The sequence below is a fragment of the Haliaeetus albicilla genome, chromosome 23 (assembly GCF_947461875.1).
Source record: "Haliaeetus albicilla chromosome 23, bHalAlb1.1, whole genome shotgun sequence".
Lineage (NCBI taxonomy): Eukaryota > Metazoa > Chordata > Aves > Accipitriformes > Accipitridae > Haliaeetus > Haliaeetus albicilla.
The window spans coordinates 2,649,266-2,672,882 of NC_091505.1; the positions used below are offsets into that span (position 1 = coordinate 2,649,266).

Sequence of the window (23,617 nt, forward strand, 5' to 3'; positions counted from 1 at the left end):
ATACACGCCGCCTACCGGGCTCCACTGCGCTTGCGCGCCGGCCTCCCGCCGCCGCTAGCGCACGGGGCTCCGCCCCCCCACCTCCTGTGCGCAGTGCGCAGGCGCGCGGCGAGGCCGCGCGGGGGGGGGGGGGAGGGGTTGAGATGAGCGTACTACTCCCCAATATGGCGGACTTCGACACTATCTATGAGCTGGAGGAGGAGGAAGAGGAGGAGGAGGAGTCCGAACCTGTGGTGCGGAGCCAGGAGCTGCCCCGGCCCCGCGATGCGCCGGATCCCGTAGCGGTACGGGGTGCCGGGCACATCACCGTGTAAGGAGTAGGGGGGGGCTGGCGGCGGGCAGGAGGCAGCGTGACAGGCCGGTGTGGTGTGGCGGGGGAGGCGGCGGCCGGGCCGGAGCACCGTGCTGCCGGCGGTACCGTGCTGCCGGGGACACGGCTGCCCGCTGGCGGTGCCGGGAGGGGGTAAGGACACGAGGAGGACTGCGCCCCATTCCTTTTTGCCCCGAGCCCCTCTTCCCCCGCGGAGGCGAGCTGCCCGCCTTGCCGCGGTCTTGCAGCCCTGCTCCCTCTCCGCCCCCCTCCCCCTCCCCCGTCACCTGGTTTGTGAGGGGAGTTTTGCTTTTAACCTGTTAAAACGGGAAACTTCGTGTTTTCCAGTAGCTTAAGGCAACCCAAAGTCACGAAGGAACAACTGAAGTTCAGCTGGCTGTTCCGTGCAAAAGCAGCAGCTAATCAGCCCTGACAGTCCTGGGTATACTTCTTTTTCCAAACAATCTGTTAGATAAAAAGTAAACGCTACACGGTGTGAGGATGAGCAGTCTGTTCAGACGATTTCACTGACCCTTCTCTGTCTCAGCTGAGCCATGGAGCTCCCCCCCCCCCCCCCCCCCGCACTGCAGAGGAGGTACATGGCTGTGTTGTAGTTTATCTGCTCCAAACTTAGTCGTGAGTTTGGTTTAGGCTAAGTGTTTTTATCATTAGAAGGCAATGTGAGCCAGAATGTTTGCTGCTCACTTAAACAGTTGGAACAGAAGATGAGCAAACTGTGTGATCTTATATGTAATGTTTACTCGTAGGGATTTTCTTAATATGCCTACTCCTGCAAGTGGAGGGATTAATATAACAAAGTACATCCATAACAAGCTGTTGGTCGTTGCAGTCATTTTCATGGCAGGGAGGGAGGTATTGAAATTTTTGTATTGCAGAGATCCATCAAGCTTGTGTTGCTTTGAGTCTGCCTTTGGATTGCATAAAAGAATGCACATTTTTTTCTGTAAATAGGTGCAGTGTGATCTAGCTATCTGCAGCAAAAACACTGGGTGGGGAAGGCTCTCATCCTAAGAGAACTAATGTTGGATTTGATTCTGTGTCCGTCATGTAAGTCTAAATCAGGTTTGCATCGAGCTAGTGCCAGTGGATAGTTGCTCTGCTGCACCGCAGTGTACTTGCTTGTGTTGATGGCATTTCTTTCTGTCCTGACCCGAAATAACATGTGGCCTGACTAAAGGAGGGGTGTAACACAAGCAAAATGATCAGAATACCACATACCCATCTTATTATTTATCTGGTTTTAAGCACTAAACTGGAAAAAATGTTACGCACTTATTTGCTTTGTCTGCTGTGATGCTTTCTGTGTATTAGTGATGTTCCTTAAAGCTCCTTCTTGGCTCCAGCATCTTTTGGGGATGGGCAGGAGCATCCCCAAGAACTCTGTCAACTAGTGATGTCTACATCAAAAGAAAACAATACTTGTAAGTGATGCGGAAATCATGAGCTAGCATACATGCCCTTGTAACTTCTTGAACTGAATTCCCATCCGCTTTATTTTCCTTTTTTCTGCTCCTCCCAGCTTTCTTCCTGTAACAAGTCTAACTACCTGAATGGTAGAAGGCAGCTTTAATCAGTTCATGACATATTTTTAAATCACCTTATATTAACAAAACCAGTGGATGTTACCAATAAAATGCAGATAAACTCTGGACACTACAATATGTAATCCTAACCTCCTTATTAAATGGGAAATATTTTGCTTCCTAGAGTTTCTGGTTAGTATGTATCAGCTCTGAAATTCTGTCACTTTTTGATCACACAGATGCTGCTGCTTTTGAAATCAGTTGGCTTCAGAAGCAGCATGCTCTAGTTACTGAAGTGAGATACATCATTGAGTAAAACTTGTGTTTGTTTTCTGAACCTGTCTGGAACATTGCTGATAAAAATTTCTGTCCTGACAAGTCAGACACTCTATGAAAAAAAAACAGGGTGAAGAAAAGAAAAGAAAACCAGTTATTTTTAAAAAGCCATTGTTTTCCTTGGATTTTTGTTTCAGATGCCTTCTGTTCCTCATCTGATACTGGCCTTCTTGGATACTTTTGGTGTATAGAGAAGGGATAATTCTCGAATTCCAGGGTCATCTTCTGGTCCAGCTTTTCATGTGCAGTCCTCTTATAAAACTCCTATGTTAGTAGATTCAAACTATGTATTAGTTTCTTGCATGAGAGTTTTTATTCTTATGACCTTGTCAGTGAGCTGCTGACCCTAACTGAGTTCTACTGCAGTATCCAACAGTACTAAATATAAATTCCAAGAATCTTCTGAGGGTTTTTAGCAGGATCTTGCTTTTTCCACTGACTGTTTTGCTAACCCTTTTACCCCTCTGCATGGTAAGAGTGATCATGTAAAGTGTATTTGTTTTATTTTACTCAGAGAGAGAAAATATATGTGAAAGCAGTTAGCAAAATTTGTGCTCATCTTGTTCAATGCTCTTTCACTCTAGAAGATTCTTACTTTGAAACAATTAACCATCAGTCATATTTATTGTTTTCAGAAGGCTTTTGGATTTTAGTACAGAGAAATTGCTAGGACCTAGTAAATGCCTTCTCTTTGCTTGTGAAATTCCATCTGAATGAGTTATAAACCCATTGTTCGCTGTTTCTTGCATAGTCAGTGTGACTCTGGTTGGTGTATCCAAATATCTCAACATAAACATTTTTAGTGAAGACTGAGTCATATGCCTACCAAAGCAAGAGCAATAACTTTCAAAAACAGAGCAGTAAACAAACTCTTAACTTGGTTATAAGTTTTTATTTATCTAATGTAATTTTTCCATATCATTAAGTCCATGTAGATGGATGGTAATGAGGTAATGAAATAGCCATTAAGCATATTCTTGCCTTAGTATGCAGCTTGTGATTCCTGCTTAAGTCTGCAAACCTCCTAGTTTTGGATACAAGTTAACATTTGTTATTCCATTGAATTTTCTGTAGGAGTGCCCCAGGGGTCCGCAATCCAGGTGCTAATGAAAAGCATATTGTCATCAATTAGGGAAGGCAGGGAAGAGCCAGGTGCTCTCAGTTGTGATAAGATGACATTTGATTATTGTCTGATATTACTCCACCTTCTGCATATTTAAAATAGCAGATTCCACGAGTTTAAAATAGCAAATGACCTCAGGCTTCTACTAGTTACCAAGAACTTAGTTTTCCAAAACATCATCCACGGGTAAGGGTGTTCGTAGTTCTGTTGGCTTCATAGGAAAAGGTCCTAGACGAGGAAGAGAAATGTTAAGTGTTCAAAGAGATTTCAGCTCAGGGCTCTTGATGAATGTCTTCTTTATTCTTTAATGCTGGACAAAGCTTAGATGATACCTCATAAATAATAGTATGTAGGATTTGAGTTCATCTGTTCAATCTAGGTTAAACCTAACCTGGATTAGGTGTGGGGAAAGGAGCCATGCTGAAAGGAGTTTGGAGAGCCTATTGTAAGAGAGTTGACTAAACGGGTTTAGCTTGTGTAGTCTAGTAAGACTGATTACTATCTATAAATACAGTAGCTGGATAAATAAGAACGAAGTGCTATTTAAGTCAAAAGAAAAAAAAGGTAAGCACTTGTAAGTATATCTCTTCTAGATACGAGAAGGTGTTTTTCAAAATCTTCCTCTTTCAGTTCTGGGAACAGGAAATGTTACTTCCCTATGCTTTGTAGACTAAGGGAAAGAATTTTATAATGTGATACCTGTTGCAGGTGGGGTTTCAACTGATGATTCAGGGTGTTTGTTTCAGTCTTGAATTTGAGGGATTTATGAATATATCTTATTACAGCTCCCTGTGAGAAGTTGCGTTCTCCCTGCTTTACAGATGGGGGAAGAAGAGATAATGGGACTTGTATGATGCTATACATTAAAACAGGGAAAGAGAGACACAAGAACTAGAAAGTGAGGTCATCCTAATTCTATTCCAGTGTTATTTCCTATAGGAAACAGTGCCTTGCTTTTAGAGATATATGTCATCCAGTGAGAAAATTGCAACTGAAGTAATATGGGTGACTTACCTGAATTTCTAAAGGTTAGACTTTGGGCAGCTTTCACTGAGGAGCCAGAGAACTAGCCCAGAAATAAGTCGCCACCAACTGATGTTTTAAATGATTTAAAGGACAGGTACTGGAATTTATTTTACATAGTGATTTTTAAATGTACTGAATTTTAGAAGACTTCATAAGCCAAATCATGCTAGATCATTAGTCTGTTGTAGAAGGTCTAATGAAGTTACTTATCTCTTAATCAAGACTTTAGATCTTAACTTTTTTTTTCCCTAATAACACTTCAGTACTTTTACAAAGTTGCTCGCAAAGCTGTAGAACGATACAACATTCTGCTTTAACATTTCTAAAAATAATTTATTTGGTTCTTGAATTCCACCCCCTGCTCCCTGGTCTAATAGGAGTTTAATGTTTCTGAACTGTGTGGTAAATCATCATGAGGATAGTCTGTAAAACTTGTAGAGATGCTTTAGTAAAACTGTGCTAAAGGCCATCAGTAATGCTGACTAAACATAGTTTTATAATGCAGCATAGTCCTGTTTTCAGTATAGTCAAAACCCTTTATATTATTTTAGCCATTTGCAGGTGTCTGTGTAAAAGAGATGCATTTCTGTAACTGAGGTTTCTTGGATGTGTTATAACAATGGAATGTTTTGGCAACTGATAAAAGTTTGGGGGTTTAAATATGTTTCATGACATCAGCCTTCAAATTTAATGTAATAAAATACATTGTGGTCTTGTATTCTTAATAGATCTAAATCAGAAAGCACTAATTTATGTTGTTCTTTATGGAAATTGGTGGTGCAATAGGAATTTTAATGAATATGTATGACCAATGAGATAAAAGACACTACCTATGGCTTAGGAAGTTTTTGAACTATGAATTGTTGAAGGTCAGAAGAGTGTTCTGGGGAAATGCTAGTACACGTTTGCTTTTTTTTTTTTTTTTTTTTTTTTTTTTTTTGCTGTTTCCTAGGTGTCTGCTACTGGCCACTGCAAGAGTCAGTGTTATGGGCTAGGTGGACCTTTGGCATGGTTTAGTGGAATTACTCTGTTATATGGGCAGAGTAAATAATTCTGCAGTATTGCCTGAACTTTCCAGTAGTTAATTTATTATGTTGTCTCATTGCTACAACTTTGTGATCATTTTAGGTAGTTTCATTGCTGATATGGAGAAAAGTCCATATTCCTCTAAACAAGCTTGTGTATGTGCTTCATATCATTAGTCTTTAGAGGATTTTGGAAAGACTGAAAAGACTACCTCATTTCTCTTCATGTCTCCTTAAAAATAAATATATAGTATAATAACACTTGGAAGATTTCAGTTTAAAAAGACAAGCTACAAAATGCGGAGGCTGACTTGCCAGATTACATTCACAGAGAATGGAAATGCACTTTTATTAGTAACCTTTGTGCTTGTCTAAAATCTTACTGGTTTTATTCTTTGTTTTTGTAGCATTAATTTAACAGCATGGCTTTCCAGTTCACTTGAATATGCAGTAGCTCATGCTGTGCTGATGTTCAGTTCACTCACATTCACATCTAGAAACTTTCCTGTGAAAGTATGTTGAATGAAACAAACACAAATAGGTGGCATTGTTATAGTGCTTAGAATAGCTTAAGAGACAAAGGTTGAGAAATACTTCAATTAAGATCTACTTTTTTTTTTAATGTTTTACACAACTAGTGCTCTAATATGCTGCTCTTTACAAGAGTCAAATCTCTGACTTATATTAGCCATTGAAGAACTTGATTGGACTTCACCAGTGTTGTTGACAAACATTTTAATTGGCTTACTGGATTTCTAGAGACTCCACAAGTTATTATGCTTCTCTCCTCTTTAAGGTTTATTTTACATTTTTGTATACTTATGAACAAGTTACATTGCCAAGTTTGGATATGTGAGTTACTACACTGCGCACATGAGCGTGTATGTATTATATAATGATAGGGGACTGATGACATTTCAGCAAGACTAGTATTTGTACAAGTGACCAGTAAGGAGTACTTCAGGTGTCAGTTTGACTCAAAGCAAATTCTGTCTCTCCATAAAGTTTGCTTCTACAATGGCTATTACAGTACCAAATGTATTTGTGCTTGGCTGAGATCCTTTGGGGTTTTTTCTTTTTTTGGAACAAAAATACTCAGGAGGTAGTTTAGCAGAGCTGACAGTGAACTTGATGTACAGTATATTTAACTTTATGTTTGAACAGAGCTTAATGTTAAGTTTGTAAAGGTTGTTAAATTACTGAATTGTAAAGGTTAAAGATTTCAGTTAATGTAGAGGGGATGGAAGATCAGAGTTCTTGTTCTGCAGAGGCTAGCAGCTTTAGCATCAGAGCTTAGTTAACTTCTTGCCTGCTTACATGCTTTAAATATAATAATAAAAAAGTCGAGTCAGCCTGCATTGTCGGTGTCCTGCTGATCTACAACACTAGCTTTTTGGAAATTTCAGTTGGTTCAGTAGTTTTGGAACTAGTGGTAACACAGGTCTACAAGCAAAGTCTAGCTCCCTGTAGGTTTCGCTGGTTAAAATGAAGACTTACCTCTTGCTCAAAACCAAGAACACTTCAATGAAGAATAGTCACAGTGATACCTAAGGCTTCATTTTCTTGCATAGTTGTTTTAAAACTGTTCTTTGTGGGGGCTCTTACATGTTTTGGATGAGAGAGTTTAACTCAGCCCAAAGCAATTTTTTAAAACTATGTGGTTATAAATTTCTAAGATGATGATGAATGGGTTCCTTATAACTAGCTTTATCTGTTGCATGTGAATAAATTGCATGAGTAAGAAAAATAGCAGTAAAAGGATTATTGAACCTAGTAAAACTGGAATTTAATAGCTGGAGGTTTTTTTTCTTAAAGAAAGCAAAGATTGAAACTTACTGCCATCCAATCGTAAAAGAATTTTTGTGCTTTTAGCAACTTCAAGGTATTGAAGTAAGGCAACAAGCTATATTTCTCTGCCTTGTAAATGGCCTTATGAATGATACACGAGACCTTATACAAATTTAGGTTGAAAGCTCATGAAATAATGTAAATGTAAGGGCAAAAGAAATTAATAGGTTTTTTTTTAAGTACAAAATCTATTACATTTTTTAATTAAGGGAAACAAAATAAGTTAGGTGGAATATATTTTGTTTGTCTCTTTTGTTTTCAAGGTTTGGCTTGAGCAACAAGTTTGATACAGAATTTCCTTCTGTTCTGACAGGGAAGGTAAGTGTGAGATTAAACTGTTCTTTTAAATGGAAAGATCCAGTGCATCCAGTGGTTTCTGTGTTACAAATAACATGCTCATGAATCCACAGTGCAGTGCAGGCCAGCACTGCATTGGAGACTGTTTGAACTGTATGAACTAGCTGGTTGATGACCAGTCCCTACAGTGTACTTTGAAAGAAGAAAAAATGATATGCAGCGATTGCTATCATTATTGACATTCTAAACACAGAAAAGCTCAACATGGTATCATACTGTTTTCATGCAGGCAATCTACATGAAAGCAAGACTCACTTAACCTTGCTTTACAGATATCTGGAGTTTGTGCTACCTCCTGTGTGAATTAAATTATTTCAAATACTAGACTTGTCTTTTTAATGTCTTGTCAAGCCTTGAGTTTATATTTAGACAGATCTCTGGAATAGAATCTATTTTATCTGAAGCTTTAAGGAATAAAACATTATAGTGTTAAATCTACAGATCAAGTAGCTTTTTAGTACATTTTCAGAAATACAATAATTGTTTAGGTCTGAAAATTAGTGGTGACGGGTCTCTTGCTTTCTCTGGAGTCCTGTCATCTTACTAAATGCAAGTTTAATAAATACTCATTTGTAGCTATTAATGAAAACTTGTAGCAAAATTCTTGGTTATGGTTTTAAATTATTTTCTTTTTTTCTTTTTTTTTTAAAGATTTTAAAATTTTGAATTCTTTTTGTCCTAGGGTTTTTTTTGTTTGTTTCTGCTGTTTCACACTCTGGTGCTTTTCTTTTGCTTCATTTTATATCCCCCTTATGTATCTTTTCCAGAAGTTGTGAGGAAAAAGTTTATTTGGCTCTTACTGCTTTCTCTATGTCATACCATACAGCTATGCTATCTCTGCAGCCTCTTGCAGTAGCTGTTGAGTCATATTAACAATACACTAAAATGCAGCTGGATGGCATCTCCTGGTTCTGCCAAATCCATCTGGGTTTCTTCTCCTTCATTTTCACCCCAGAGTATAATGAATAAAATAGTTGTGTTGAATTTGTCCAGCTTTTTTGACAGCAGTACAATTGAAAAGCAGGTTGCTATTTGGAGTTTTTGGTTGTTAAAAGACAGCCTGGGAACTCTGGCCTTGCTTCAGAATCTCGTGGAGCTCAAAATGAAAAGTCTTACTGATTCCACACAGTCTAATGTGAGGGCTGGCGATAACACCATTTGCATTTCTCCACCTTGCATGTCTAAGGTTTATTCTTTTCTGTGAAGCTCTTTCTGATCACCAAAAAGCCATAGAATACTTTTTGGAAATAACAATTTTTATGTTCTTTTAGTCAAGTTGTAGTTTGTTATAAATAAGCCTACAGAAAATACCTAGCAGGAAGTGTTAAAACTTGATTATATAATTTCATCTCTTTCTGTCTCTCTAAAATACATTGGTGTGTATTAAAAAACCAAAACAAACACAACACCCAAACCTACACTTTTTAATATGAACATCAATGCTTACCACATTTTCCACTTGATTGTCCTCCTCTTGTTAAATAGACAGTGAACAAAAGTTTAATTTAAAGTTCAGTTGACTGGTTGGACTTAATTTAGCAAAGAAAGGAAAAAGGAAGTTCTACTTGGCATTTACCCTTCTTGTTCTATAGATCTAATCAGTGACAATGTAAGTCACATGAGCAGGGATTTGCTCTATATAGGTATGCTGCTTCTGTTGAGAATCTTGATATCCTGTTATCTTTTTCTCATGTGGATTTGAGGGGCTTTCTGAGTAAGAAGACCTTGAAAATAAATTAGTTCCCTTTTGTGAGGGGAAAACACTGATCAAATGAGATAGTAAACACATTTTTCTTACTGCCTGCCACACACTGCCATGAAAGACATTAAAAACCACAGTTGTGGGTTTTTTGGTTTTTAATGCTTTCATGAGTTGCAAGAAATAAGTAATCTGCTTCTTCCTCTGGTTGTGGCAGTCAATCATGTTTATCCCTATTGAAAATGAAAAATCAGTCAGGTTTTTCCAGTAAGAAGGTTTTCTTCAAATACCCTGATAAATAATTCACAATAATAAGCCTTGTAGTCAATTGATACACCACTTTAAGATCTTTTACTGTTCTTAAAATACAAATTTTTACTTTTTATGGAGTCACAATTTATGAATAGCATAGTGACTGCTTATATTAACAATCTGTGATTAAAATGTTTACTATGAACTTGCATTAGTACGCCGCTAGTATAAGGCAATGTCATACTTTATTAATAATGTCTGCGTAATACTAAGTTTAATGGCTTTGTTGTCCATTGTGAATTGATACTAATAATATCAATGGAGTGTAAAAGATGAAGCCATTAGGTGGGGTTGATAGACTTCTCTATGGTGTTGTTTTTCTCTTTAATAAATACAGATGGAGTGCTAGCTTTTTAAGCACAGGATGAAAATCTATCCAATGCATAATAAAAACCCTAAATAGATAAAAACTATCTAGCTACACCTTTCTCCAAGAAGCACTAACTTTTTGGTTTTATGCCACTGTGTAGTCTTAGGAATTTACTTAAGATTCCTGACCCTCAGTTTGCCCATCTACATGATGATGATAGTAAACCTTCTGCTAATTTTCTTTTTTTAAAATCTGAAATACCCCTCCTTCTTCATCCATCTCCCCTGCCTCCTCATCCCCCAGTTTTTACAGAGTCTGGATAGTTATTGTAAATTAACCTAGACCTAAGATGCATGTAATTACATCTTAGATATTTAATTGAGATGTGTTTGTTGCTTTTTTGGGGAGAGGTAAATGTGTATATTTGAGGATAAAACATGGGCAATAAAACAATAAAGAAAAGGAAAATACCAGGTGGGTCAGATGTTGGGCCTAGCTAATTCAGCTAGATTGACTTAATACGCATCTTGCAGAATGAGATACAAGCTTCAGCTGGTTTATAAATACTGAGCTAGGCTTTCAAACAGTGCATTCTTTTAAACGGAATTTTTTGAGAAAAGATTTGACTACACTTAATACAGAGGTGATATTTAACTTTTAATAATGTGATTGAACTTTGGCCTAAATTTAAATTCTGGCTAAATTTAAATTCTGTGGGCTACAGTTTTATAGGATGGTTAATTATTTTAAAACAAGCATTTAAAAGCTTTTAACAAAATATTCTTCATGATATATGGCAAAATAGCACACACTGTTCCAGGTGACAAGAAAATGATGGAGGCAGTGAACCTTAAGGAAGAAAGTGGAGTTTCCTGCCCTGATCTTAAAACAACAAGGGTCCTATACAGAGACTACTGTGCAATGCATGGAAATGTAAGCCATAAAATGTGGTCGTGGTATTGTGATCCCAATGCAACATGTGATTGATAGGGTTTGTGATCACGATGATTGAAGGAGAAAGATCAGGCCTGCTGGGCTTTACTTGCTCTCTTCCTGTGTTTGTAGATTCTCTTGCATCCTGTTGTAAAATATTATGACACCCCCTCCTTTCCTTTTATGTTGGTTTGGGTTTTTTTTTCCCCCTCCCTTAAAGACCTAAAAGGAACTAATGTCACTTTACAAGGTGTACTGCACAGCCAGGAGCTATGTACTTATCTCATTCTTTTCAAGACCCAGACAGAAACTCTCCAACAGACTTTCCAAAATTACTTAAAACTAGACTTTCTTAGGGAGCTTGCTTTGTGCAGGAGGTGCTGTTAATTCTCTGTTTGTTTGAAATTCATTAGTCATTTCATATTAACCTTTCAATATCTGTACCTGTGAGAAAGGCAAGATTTAAAATTATGCCAGAAAAATCAACAAAATTCTTTGGTGACTGTTTCATTTGGATACCATTTTATTATTAAATTAGAACAGTTATTTTATTTAGAGATATTTTGTTCTTTGTCACTGTGTAACAATGCTTAACAGTTACTGAGCTGTAAACTGAGAGCAACAAAACTGTGTTTTGCTTTTATTTACCACAGAATGAGCCTTATCTTGGTCACCGGTTCCTTTAGTTTCAAATGAAGATGTGTAATTGACTGACAGAAATACTTACTGTGATTACATTTCCTAAAGGGAGAAATATATCCAATAGTTTGGGTTAGCCAAAACCATCTTAGGTAATTTCATCTTATGTTGCAGCTAAGAGATTTACTTTTACATGAAAGCATTTGGTGCATTAGCAGGTAGTAGCTTTTATAATACTATGTTAAGGTAAACATCATACCAAAATTTCTGAAATAGAAATTTTCTTGGTGGCATCCCAAGTCGGTTTCTAGTTTAGCCATTTGCAGTGCTATGCTCTACAGGAAGGAGAGTACTTCAACATTGTTCTTACAAAGTAGCATCAAAATGTGAACAGTGACTCCCTTAAAAGTAGCACAGAAATATGGAAACTCACCATCCCAGTGCTTTCTTATTAGGTCCCAAATTTTTCTGCCAGCTGTGATCTAAGAATCTGGTTGACTTCTCATGTTGGATGTTATCACTGATGATAAGGTTTCTTCATGGTAAAGTAAATTCTAGACTGTGCGATTCCATTGTCTTTGGTAGCTTTCTACAGCTGTATTTTGGGGTTGGGGTGTATTGTTGTCAAGGTCCGGTAAACTTTGTGCCTAATAGAAAAGGAAACATTCTCTTTTCTTAGTGGGATTCATTGCAGAAGTACTAATGGGCTCAAGCAAAAAACCTACTTATTTTTATCTTTCAAATAAACAGATAGAATGATACATGTACAAATTTCAAAAGACTTCTCAAAGAAAGTGCCATTTGTATATATCTAAATGTTAGGAGCATGTAAATTCCTTAAGAATTGAGAGTGCTAATTTGTTAATGTACATAATCTGAATTTACTTTGAAGCGTGTCTGACTGCAGAAGCTGTACAATGTTACCCACACTGCATACAACCACCCCAACTATACTTTACTACAAAACGTTTTCCCACACTGAAGATGAAATGATCTTGCTCACGTGCATCTGATATTTGTTAGAGCCTAAATACAAGAAACCAGTGTTGGCAAAGAGATCTGTAAAACCTCCTGTTTCAGATACATGCAAGTACAGGCTAGTTTTCCACGTTACAATGTGATTTTTTTTTTTTTCTGTTCATTGAAAATGTCCCAATGTGTGGGATCTGTTTCTTTTTGCCATTTTCTTTCTTTCTTTTTTTTTTTCCTCCAAACTAAGGTGTCTGTTGTAAAATATATTTAAATGTTGATGTTCCAGTCAGTCTAAAGAAAATTTTCTTACTTGCTCTGTTTGTATATGTAAAAAAAATTATAAGACAGTCTATTTAATATGGGGAGGGGGGTGCCTGTATAATTGCAAAAGAAATACTTTCTGTGTACTTATTAATTCCTGCTATAAAATAATCACAATGTTAAATTATGTTCTTATATTACTAACTGTAGGTCTGGCTTGTGTACAAACCCAGATGACTTCTGACTCTATACTGCATGGTGATCTGAATAGCCAGGAAACAGATGTTGTATTTATTTACTCCCTTTCCTGCAATGTTTTAATGAATTTAGGTCTTGTGAATAGACGGAGGTAGCAGAATCAGGTCCTCTCCATTTCCTGTCCCATAGTTTTGCTCCTTCGGTGAAAGGAGTCTTTGTCATTAAATTAATGCTTTTGTTGTTGTTGCCCCTGTTTGCAGAATCAAATGAACAGAGTTGGGCTTGCTTGGTTGGAAGAATCATGTAGTAGTTGCACAGCTTTTTATACAGACTAATTCTAGGGATTTTTTTTCTTCGACATGACAAGTAGTTAGGAAAGATTTTTTTTTTTTTTTTTTTTAAGTTGTTGTGCCTGACTGGTCAAGTCTATTGGAATTGGATCCGATTGTGCTGCTTTGTGCGTTCAAATGCTGGATTGTGTTGCAGTTAAGAGTGCCATCTTGGAATCAATACCACAAATCCATATTTGACTTGTCAAGTATAAGTTACTTAGATTCTGTAGAGAGATGAGGGATTTGGGGTATGTAAATAGGTAAGTGCACTCACTTGTTTGTAAGAAACATGCTGCTATCAGAGGAAGGAGCTTATTTCTCATAGAAAATGTGGTTTTCCACTGTGACTCTGCAGTGGCAATATGTAGAAAATATTGAGTAAGCTCTGCTGAATATTCCTTAATTTAAATAAGTTGTTTTTCAACAGCTAGGCTTTATTCATAACCCTGTACAAGATGCATTTCTTTGCCTTGAATATAATCCCGTATATGTCTCTCCAGCCTTCCCTATTTTAGGAAGTGGCCACAAGTAAAGTTGTGGCCTCATGTCAATATGGACCACTTCAGGAATTTATCCGTGGACAGAGGTCCACCTTCACCCACGCACAGTGTAGACTTGCACTGGTATGAAATGAATTTGGACAATATTATCCCTTTTTCTATGTGACACACAGGTGTTTTTACTACAAAGCTGCCCCACATTCCCTTGGAAACCAGATATTTGTCATTCCTACTTTTTTCTTTTTTTTTTGGTCACCATAGCCAGTGTGTATGTTGCACAGCTGTCTCCAATTTCTAGTTTTGTTTGGGGCCACTATATTATCAGGACAATTGATTTATTAATGGTGCAATAAATAAGGATGAGGCTGTTCATCTAAGTGATGTTTAGCTTTTTAATGCAAGTTTTTGCAAAGCATGCACCATAAATGAATTTGTTACAGGAATGTGACTTTTTCATGTTCACTGAGTGGCCAGTGTTTTAGAAGATGGGGTCATGTTGTATAGTGGTATTATGGTTCATTTACATTTTAATCTGTACAGGCAGTTATTGAGAAAATACACCTGTAATGGCTTTCCACTGAAGTTCAGCACTTCTTTTGCAGGTTGCCCCAGAAGAATTCAAGACCAGCATCAGTCGTGTGAATGCCTGTTTAAGAAAGAATCTCCCTGTCAATGTAAAATGGCTGCTTTGTGGCTGTCTGTGCTGCTGCTGCACACTGGGCTGTAGCCTGTGGCCTGTAGTCTGTCTTAACAAAAGAGTAAGTACATGTTGCATTCTTCTGATTCTATTTATTTTGCAATTACTGATAACATTAACTAACGTTTAATAGTATCATCCCCATTTCAAAACCCTTTTTTGTCTCACTTGCATTCAAAAGGTTATTCTGTTTTCCATTCCTTAGAAAGTAGAAAAAATATTTGTTAATGAAGTAAATTATACCAAATTACCAATTGAATTAATAGTTTTAGGAATAGCTAATCCCATCTCGGTTCGAAGAACAGGATGGAGTATATGATAACCTAAATTTCCAGGATTTCTAAAGGTCTAAGAATTGAATTAAATGAAACAAACAAAAATTTGTTTTCTATTTGGGAAGTTTAAAGACTTCCCATTTATTTATTTATGTATTTATTTTCTTTCGACAGAAAGTTGACAATTCTTGTAATCAGGTCCAAAGTAATAATTCTGAAAAGAGCTTTAGCAATATCAAGTAAACATGATCCTAATTACTTCTATGGTTTACATTTAGAATTGATTTATCACAGCAGTAAATGTTTAGGAAATACATAAACAGATATAGTATAATGATATTCTTTGCAGCTACATAGTTTGTAAGACTTGTAGCCATAAAATCTTATTATCCAAAAATGTAAATAGTATGTAGGTGCACTAGGGAAAAAAACTCTCATGCTTGTCAATTTAATTATAGTAAAAGATCTTAAGTAAAAAATCTGTTAAAAAGTAATACTTCTGGCTTTTGAAAGTTTATGATCTTTAATAAAACAATCTGAAAGCAAAAACAAGGAATAGGCATTGCTTTTCAGAGAAAATAAAACAGTATCATTTTGCCAAACTTTCCAACTTGCTCAAAAAAACCCCCAGTTGCGTTGACTGGTATCGCGTTTTTGGTTAAAAAAAACCAAAATGCACTAAAGGCATAATATGTTAACTTGTTAACTGCTGATTGCTGAAGCCTATATCACAAAAAAGTTAAAGGATTTGTTTTAGCTCATTTTATCTGCCTTTATAAACATTGTTATTGCAGAGGAATAGGCTTGAGGTATACTGGTGGAATATTTGCAGTTTTAAAACCATATTTAATATTCTTGTGCTAGTGAAAATCTAAGTAGATGCCCATGTGATGTTGTAGCATTAATGTAATTCTCAAGGGTACAAAAAATATGTACCAAGTAGGAGTAGGGAGGATCATGTTAACTTCTGTGGGTATGTGTGTGTCTATATATTGGAGCGATTTGATCACAAGTATGAGATGGTTCTTAAATTTCTATTGTGGTGGGTTGAACCTGGCCAGCAACTAAACACCCACCAGCCACTTGCTTACTCAGCCCCTTCCCCCCTGCCCCCAAGCAGGATCGAGGAGAGAATCAGGAGAACACAAGTAAGAAAAACTCATGTGTTCAGATAAAGACAGTTGAATAAGTGAAGGAGAAAAAGGGAAGAAGACCCAAGTGATGCAAAGGCAAATTGGTCGCCACCTCCCACCAGCAGACCAATGTGCAGCCTGTCTTTGGGCAGTGGGCTACTTTGGAAAGAATAGCCCCCAGTTTTATTGCTGAGCATGATGCTACATGTCATGGAATATCCCTTTGGTCAATGCTGTTCAGCAGTAGCTAAAACATTGATGTGGTATCAACACTATTTTAGTCATAGATCTAAAACACAGCACCATACAAGCTGCTACGAAGAAAACTAACTCCAGCCCAGCTAGTCCCCATACACCCATCTAGCAACAAAAGGCGTTGTGAGATCCAAAGGTTGGAATATGAAACTAAGACTATTGAAACAGGAAACAATATGTACTTTTTAATTCCAAGGATAGCTTTGTCCCTGGAAAAAATTACAAAGAAGTGGTGGATTCTCCACCATTAAGTCTTTGACTCATAATTGGATAGCATTCTATCTTTTTTTAATGAGATTGTGTAGCTCACCTACCATTATTAGCTTTAGCAAAGAAATTGGTGGATGGAATTCTGTGGCATACCATGTAGGAACTGGAGTAGATCATCACAGTGGTATTTTTGTGACCTTAAAAATCACTGAAACTCAAAAAAATCTTCTCCTTTCCCACAGTTGTGGAAAGAGCAGAATATGAAGGTCATATGCACTTTGGTATCCAAGAGTTGAAAATACAGACACTGTTTGTTGTGAGCTGGAGTTCTGCAGCATTGAGATTTTTTTCAGGATTCAGATAACAATTACATTAGCAAAATCTGGAAATTACATGTATGTTAATTGTGTTGTCAGTAGCCCACCTGTAGCGAGGGCAGTATTTGGCCAAGAGAACATGGGAGATTCTGTTTTGGCTTGGCTATGGCCGGTAAAAATACTACATTCAAAAGGATCTCTTACTAAGTAAATGAATTCTGGGAAAGTTACAGTCCTAAGTTAACAAAAAACACATATACATTGGTGTTTTTTTGCTGAAGAATATCTGATGTTGAGGAGTGGGGAGTTGAAGTGGTAGGACTTCCATTCATAACTTCTCTTTTGCTTGGTTCTACTTTTATAAAACTAGCTTATTTTAGATTAATCTTAAGCCAGAAATGCAATAGTAAGATTCTTCTGGTTGAGGCTGGCTACTAAACCTTTTATAATACAGTTTTGACTTACTTTTTAGACTAGAAGATCAATTCAGAAGTTATTAGAATGGGAAAATAACAGACTGTATCATAAGGTAAGAAAAGTTAGAGTGCTTGGTTTTTTCAGCTTTAAGAATAGTAAATTTTTTTTTTTGCGTAATTGGCATGTAGGAATTTTACAGTCTTGTTATAATTCCATACTTTATACTGATCTTAAACCTGTATCTGAAGTGTTCCAGATCCTAATAATTTGATATTGCTAATGCTTGTTATCTTACTCATCAAAACAATGCTGTGGTATGCATTAATCCTTTGATAATTACTTTCTTAGCTTGGTTTGCACTGGAAGCTGAGTAAAAGGAAATGCGAAACTAGCAATATGATGGAATATGTAAGTATTCTGTTACTTATTTGGTATTCAGCATACCTATGATTTTATAGAGAAAATCCTTAACTTACTAGACTGTCACCTATCCAAAAAAATCTCTCAGAAAAACATGCAGTTGTGTTTGACATACACCCATGAAGGCCACTTTTAACAGGAGCAGCCATGGCAGGTATTGAGACTTGGAAATTGTCACCATTAAACATGTCTTCTTTTCATAACAATCCTACATTTGCACTGCAGATACACTTGCTTTGATCTCTAATTTGTAATGAGGGAGATCCACTGTGACTTTGTGCATTGGTGTGATTCCCACACCAGGCCATAGTTGTTTAACGCTTACCCACCTTTTCCATTGGTATTCATAATTGCTTTGATTCAAATTCTTTGTGCAGAAATATTGCATTTTTATAGTAGTATGGTTTTTGTCTGGATTTTTTTTTCTTTTTGCTAGCTCTGAATTTCATAAAGTTTTAACCAAGACAGTCCATTTAGGAAAGCAGAATTCAAAATATTTCTGTGGTCCTACTATTCCCCATACACTTTCATGTATAGCTGTGAAGATTGTGTAGGCTTGAAGAAAAGAGATAGTCACCCCTGAAAAAGTGAAGTGTCCAGAAGCCTTGTGTTTCAAAATGACTGAAATCTCTGCTTTGTTATTCTGGGAAACATTCCCTCCGTATAGAGTATCTCAGATATGTTTAGTCTTATGTACTAGCTAACATTGCATGGAAATTGTGCTGAAGGTCTGAACTTTTTGGTTACTGTGTTCTGTTCTTGTCTTTTTCCCTTCTTCAACAGGTAATATTAATAGAGTTCTTACCAAAATATCCCATATTTCGACCTGACTGAGGAACAGCATTTGGTCTTTCATGTTACCTGTCATTTTCTACCCTTAGTGCCTTGTAGATGATTTTGGAAAGAAGATGGTCTACTTTGCTGTGACTTAAAAATGTTCTTCAGTAGAGTATCTTCCTTGCTATGTTACTTTTTTTCATTAAGAAGAAAACAATTTGCACATTTTTTTATGTTAAATGAGGCTTCTATGTTGCACTCTGAATTTTTAACATTAACAATAACTGATATAGTTGCCACTAGGGATCTAACATCAGTGCTGCTTAAACTTGTTCTGAGCATGCTGCCTTATTAATTTCTATATTTGCTGTCCTCAAACATGCATCCTAATGCCATGTCATACTATATTTCATTCTAAATGTCGCAATCCTATAAACCCTCAGTAGAAATGTCCAGGTAAGCGTCTAGTAGTAATGATTTTAGTATAACTTGCTTGCATAGGACTTGCAATCAACAGCACTGGTTTTGTCCTGCACTTTGCAAAATCATCATTTACATTAGGGGGTTAATTATTTTACCCACTATGGATTTGTAAATATTGACTCTTTGCATAATGTAAAGTGTGGTATGCCAAGGTTTACAGAATGTAATATAGCTCTTATTCTATTGCCAACAGTCTGACATCGTTTTATTTGTTACATTTGCTAGTATCCCTCTGATTGTATAGACCCATCCACATGCTGTTTTTATGGTAAAGCCATAATAAGTTTGTACATACTATCAAATGTGTAGGGCTCAGTTGCACTTTCTTTAGTAAATGGATGAAAAATGCATAGCATTTCTGTCGTCTTTTTTTTTTTTTTTTTAAGTATTTCAGGTGGTGTTTGTAGCACCTGAAATAGGAAGTTTAAATACTGTTCACCTTTGGAAAAGTTGCATTTGTGGGGTAGATGGCAGCTGCCAAATATCCCAAAGCCTCTTTCTAAGTTAGGAATATATGGATGCCAAGTTTTGTTTTTAAGTAAGGCAAAAAATGTTTCATAATTGTGAGACCTTCATTACTAAGGAGAAAAATTTGGAACAGCCAAATCAAAGCTGAAGTAACACTTTCAGTGTTTTTGTAGTGTGATAGTACTTCAACATTTTAACAGTTAAGTGACATGGCATCCTTTCCAGTGGAAATAAATTTTATCTAAATCAGAGTAGTGTTTCAAAATATGCTGATGGGAGGAAGTGGACCAGTTGAAAGGGTCCATGCATATATTTTGGTGTTCAGGTACAGTCTGAAGAGTCACAAATGCCTTGTGGAATTCACAAGTATTTTTGGATTCTTCCCAGTTTGCCCGATCTCAGGAAGGGAAGTAATTGTAGAAAAACTTCCTGTAATGGCTGGCCGAAGCAAGACCACTTGATAATAGTAAGCAAATGAAAACTGATGCAAGTTCCCTCCCCTTCCTAACTAGAAATAAGAAATCAGAGAAAAAAACAGCAGATGACTTGAGTATCTGCAAGTTGCGATGAATATCATCGTAAGTGTCCAGGCATTTCTTTACAGCAACTTGACTCCTTGTGACATCATTCCAAGTTGCTTTTTAGTTTCAAGGTGACTTGGGATTTCCTCTGAATGTATTTGCATCTTTTCAGTATGCAATATTGTCTGAAAATACAGTATTTGTAAGACCATTGCATTCTAATAACCATAGTAGGCCAGTTTTCTTGTACGCAGTGTTTACAGAAGGCCAGTTTTATCCAAGTTGTTACTTCGAATCAAATTTTGTGCTATTCTTACTGTACAGCTGAGGAGTGTCAGACTCCAGTGCTTACAGTAGTTTCCAATCACAGACTGATGCTTCAGATTCTGAAATCCATATACTTAGTGCAGAGGTTTCATTTGACTGGTAGATTGGTGACAACTAACTGTAGTTACATTTGTAACAAAATGAATAAAAACCTACTGTGTTTGAATTTAACATTAGCTACACCTTGCAACTCAGATTTCTATTGCAGAACCAAGCAAAGTGTTCTCTCCAATTTATTTATTTTTTTTTTTAGGATGAGTGTTAACTGGAAGCAGAGAAAATACTTATTGGCAGAAAAATGCAGTGTAAACCAAAACTGAAATAGCACATCCAATTCTATGTATTTCCCTTACAAATCAGTTTCTGGAGTAAATGAAGGGAACTTGGCTTAATGAACGGAACAATGGAAGTTTCTTACTGTTATGCCAGAACTTTGTTAGTAATTTTCTTTTTTTATGTGTGTGTGTAAGAAACTCAAGAAATCTCAGCAGGTTCTTATTTTCTTCTTTATGTGACTATATTTTCAAATGTTCTTTTCCAACTGAGAGAACAGGCAAGCTGAATGAGAGCTCTAGTAATTGCCAGTAGTGAATGCTGAGCAGTCTTCAGTCTCGCTGCTAAAAGAAATCCTCTTCAGTCTGTGCTGACTTCATCGTATTCAGTTGAAAATTTCTGAAACTGATTTGTCTTGTTTCTGTGAAATGCTGTGCCAAACTGAGAGAATACCCTGAGCTACAGGAGCCCCTAGTCCCTCTGGGCTGTTCCCTGGCCACCCCGTGCTGCGATATGACCAGAGATCCAAGGCAGAACAAAACAAGATCGTGGCTTTTGCTTTCCCACCCTCATCCCTTTGTCCCCTTCCTGCAGGCCTGGCCACGTCCAGTGCCACAGGCTGCTCTGCCGCAGCAGATTGTCTGCCTCTGAGTCTCTCCTGGGCACTAAAGCACTGAATAATTAGTTTTTAAAGTTTACATTTTAAGTATGTAAATTCTATACATTTTACTTTGTCCTTAATTGTTAATTGTATAGTCTTCAAACCATGAAAGGGTCTCTTCTTTTTGTGTTTTAATAGACATTTAAGTATGTGGCCATAAAGCAACTAGTAAAGAATGAGAGCGCCAAAACTGCCATTTACAGTAAGCTGTAATGTTTTAATAAGTAGATAAATTTGCATTAAAATGCAAAACCAGCAAGCAGTATTATATTTGCATCTGAAAGACACAGGTTCTGTAGCTCATTTAAAGATGAAGGCAGCTGTAAGTACTGCTCTGAACTGTGCACTTCTGCTCTGCCTACAGGTTCTTTTTTGCCTGGGCTATCCTTTGCTTTAATATAAAGACATTCAGGTGTAATTGTATCTCACGAGACTGAAAATGTCATTTTTGACAATAAGTCAGCATTAATTGGTAAACCTGTTTATGGAGGATACTTGTTAATTGGAGAAAGAATTTGTAGCAATATAACAGAGATTAATGTTAGCAAAGTGTAGTGGAAGTGGTAAAGAAAGTGCCTTGACTGGTTCTAACAAAAGAGAAAGCATTGTGCAGAGTGAGGAGAAAAGGGAACTAGTAAGTATCAGTAGTGTGAGTTTGCAGCAGATATCTAAAAGCAGTTACTGTCTACCAAATCAATGTTTAATTTTTCATATAAAGATGTTGACACTAACTTTCCTTTCTAGTTTTTATCTAGGAAATATTTGGGTTTCTATCTAGTAAGTTTTGTATCTAAGGAGTATTGAAGTATTAAAGAATACTGGCAGACCATCAAAGCTCTTACTTACCGTTTCCCCACCTGCATCTGTGAAGTTGTTTTACCATAGGAAGAAAAAAAAAGTGTTCCAAGGCATGCACAGACAAGTCTAGGAAGTGTGGATTTAGTTGTAGATGGGTGACTTTAAAACAGGAAACGTTTTTGCTAAATCTGGTGTGGTCTTGATAAATTAAAAAAAAGTTCCTATGCTTTTCTTGATAGGTACAAAACTCCATATGCAAAACCATAAATATATGTATATGATTGTCCCACTATGACAGTTTTTACTACATTCACTTGTCAACACACTACCATTGGAGCAATAAAAATGTCAAGCTATTAATACTCAATGTAAATAATTTATCATTTTAGTAAGTAATGTTATGTGATTCTTCTGCCTTTTTTGTTTTCTGTTTTTGGTGTTCTTATGGTGTTGTAACATTACTTGTACTGCTTAAGAAAAGTGGTTTTGTTTAAGCTGTATGAAACTTTGTGTTCTTAACATTTTTATTCTGTTTACAAGTGAACAGCCACTTTTTTAATAGGACCTCACATCTTGAGACTTTTTTTTTTAATTAAAATAAAATTCTAACTGAGCTCGATTTCTACAATTTACTGCACTAGCTTGTGCCATTAAAAGAAGCTGGAAGTCAGACATGCTTAATCACTTTGAGACATTTTTCTTTAATTAAATTTAAAGATTAAAACCTTTGAATAGTGCAATAGTGTTTATGGAGAAAAAAAATCTTTTGCGTCTCTCCCTGTAGCAGTGTGCTGATCAGCTGTGAATGGAATGGCAATAGTGGTGGGTATTCTTTAAATGAGACACTTTCCTGGTACGGCCAGATCAGGTGCTTGTATTGGGACTTTTAAGTATGGTTTGGCAGGTTTAAAGAACAAGACTTGGAAAGCTTAGGAAGGCTTTCCAAAAAAGAAAATTGCAGAATGATCATCACATTTAGTCTTCCAGATAATTTGTTTGGTTGGCTTACCAACCTCTCTTGTAAGGACTTCTTGTAGGAGTCTCTTGCTGCAGTGTTCCTCTCCAAAAAGCAGAGGGTTTTCTGCTGTGCTATGGTAGTTGCACCTCAAAGGAAGCCTAACCTGAGCATGGATAGTGTGTGTTAGTGAAATAAATAATTAGCTTATATAGAGGATTGTGAACATAGGGCAATGCAGCCTTTTGTGTGTGTTAACAGGCTAGCTTTGTAGCTGTGAAAGCAGGACTTAAAATTAAAGCCTTTGGCTCATCCCTGAGGGAGAAATACTGCATTCCTGAAATGGGCACGTGCAATGTTTTTGTTGAAAGTTGGTGTCCTCAGTTGTTTGGGCAAATATAGGAGCATCTGGGCTGACATGCTGTTTAAGCATGAAACTGTTACTGAATATTGTTTGAGAAATTTAGAGAATGTTACTGTGGTGTTAGGCCAAATATAGGAACACTGGGCTGACTCGTGAAGCTAATACACTGTTAGGGTTTATGAGATGTAATTGCCTAGACTACTAGCAAAGGTCCATTTTAAGAATATTTGGGATTTGGCCCTGACTTCTCCTATTGGAAGGTAGTTGTAGAACTGTTTGGTAGTGAAGCTTACTATAATGTCTGTGCCAGTGTATTTATAATGCTATATGTCTGTCGTGTCAGTATTGTTCTTCAGCATAAACAGGTGAAGTATTCCAGCTGAGTTTCTTTTTCTACTTAAGCTTATAGAGAATTAAACCCTTTAGTCTTCATTTGCTAGACAAAATGAAATATGTTAGTCTCCTCTCAAAAGCAAAGGTCTCTGTTTCTGATCATCCTACTTGCATTTGCTTGCATTTATTCCAGTTTGAATTAATTTTC

General features: G+C 36.8%; 1 protein-coding gene across 5 annotated transcripts; it reads left to right on the top strand.

Moving 5' to 3' along the window:
- Positions 1–115: 115 nt before the first annotated feature.
- CHIC1 (cysteine rich hydrophobic domain 1) lies at positions 116–22,485 on the top strand. Of its 5 annotated transcripts, XR_011329442.1 has the most exons (7): positions 116–310; positions 7,476–7,530; positions 14,328–14,483; positions 17,085–17,141; positions 17,378–17,437; positions 19,565–19,643; positions 20,279–22,485. XR_011329442.1 is itself a non-coding variant. In XM_069810895.1 (6 exons), the coding sequence occupies exons 1-6, from the start codon at positions 144–146 to the stop codon at positions 20,288–20,290; spliced, it is 507 nt and encodes a 168-aa protein (XP_069666996.1). In that variant the 5' UTR covers positions 116–143; the 3' UTR covers positions 20,291–22,485. The 5 variants fall into 5 exon arrangements, 4 of the variants coding, with proteins under 4 accessions (XP_069666996.1, XP_069666995.1, XP_069666994.1 ...); XM_069810895.1 differs by lacking the exon at positions 19,565–19,643; XM_069810894.1 differs by lacking the exon at positions 20,279–22,485 and having other exon boundaries at positions 19,565–20,196.
- Positions 22,486–23,617: the final 1,132 nt, after the last annotated feature.

Bases quoted from the DNA above. Each gene is read 5' to 3' on its own strand.
- CHIC1 (XM_069810893.1), top strand. From the start codon at position 144: ATGAGCGTACTACTCCCCAATATGGCGGACTTCGACACTATCTATGAG. The intron at 311-7,475 runs GTAAGGAGTAGG...TTTGTTTTCAAG, and splicing joins GGTGCCGGGCACATCACCGT to GTTTGGCTTGAGCAACAAGT. The intron at 7,531-14,327 runs GTAAGTGTGAGA...CTTCTTTTGCAG, and splicing joins CTTCTGTTCTGACAGGGAAG to GTTGCCCCAGAAGAATTCAA.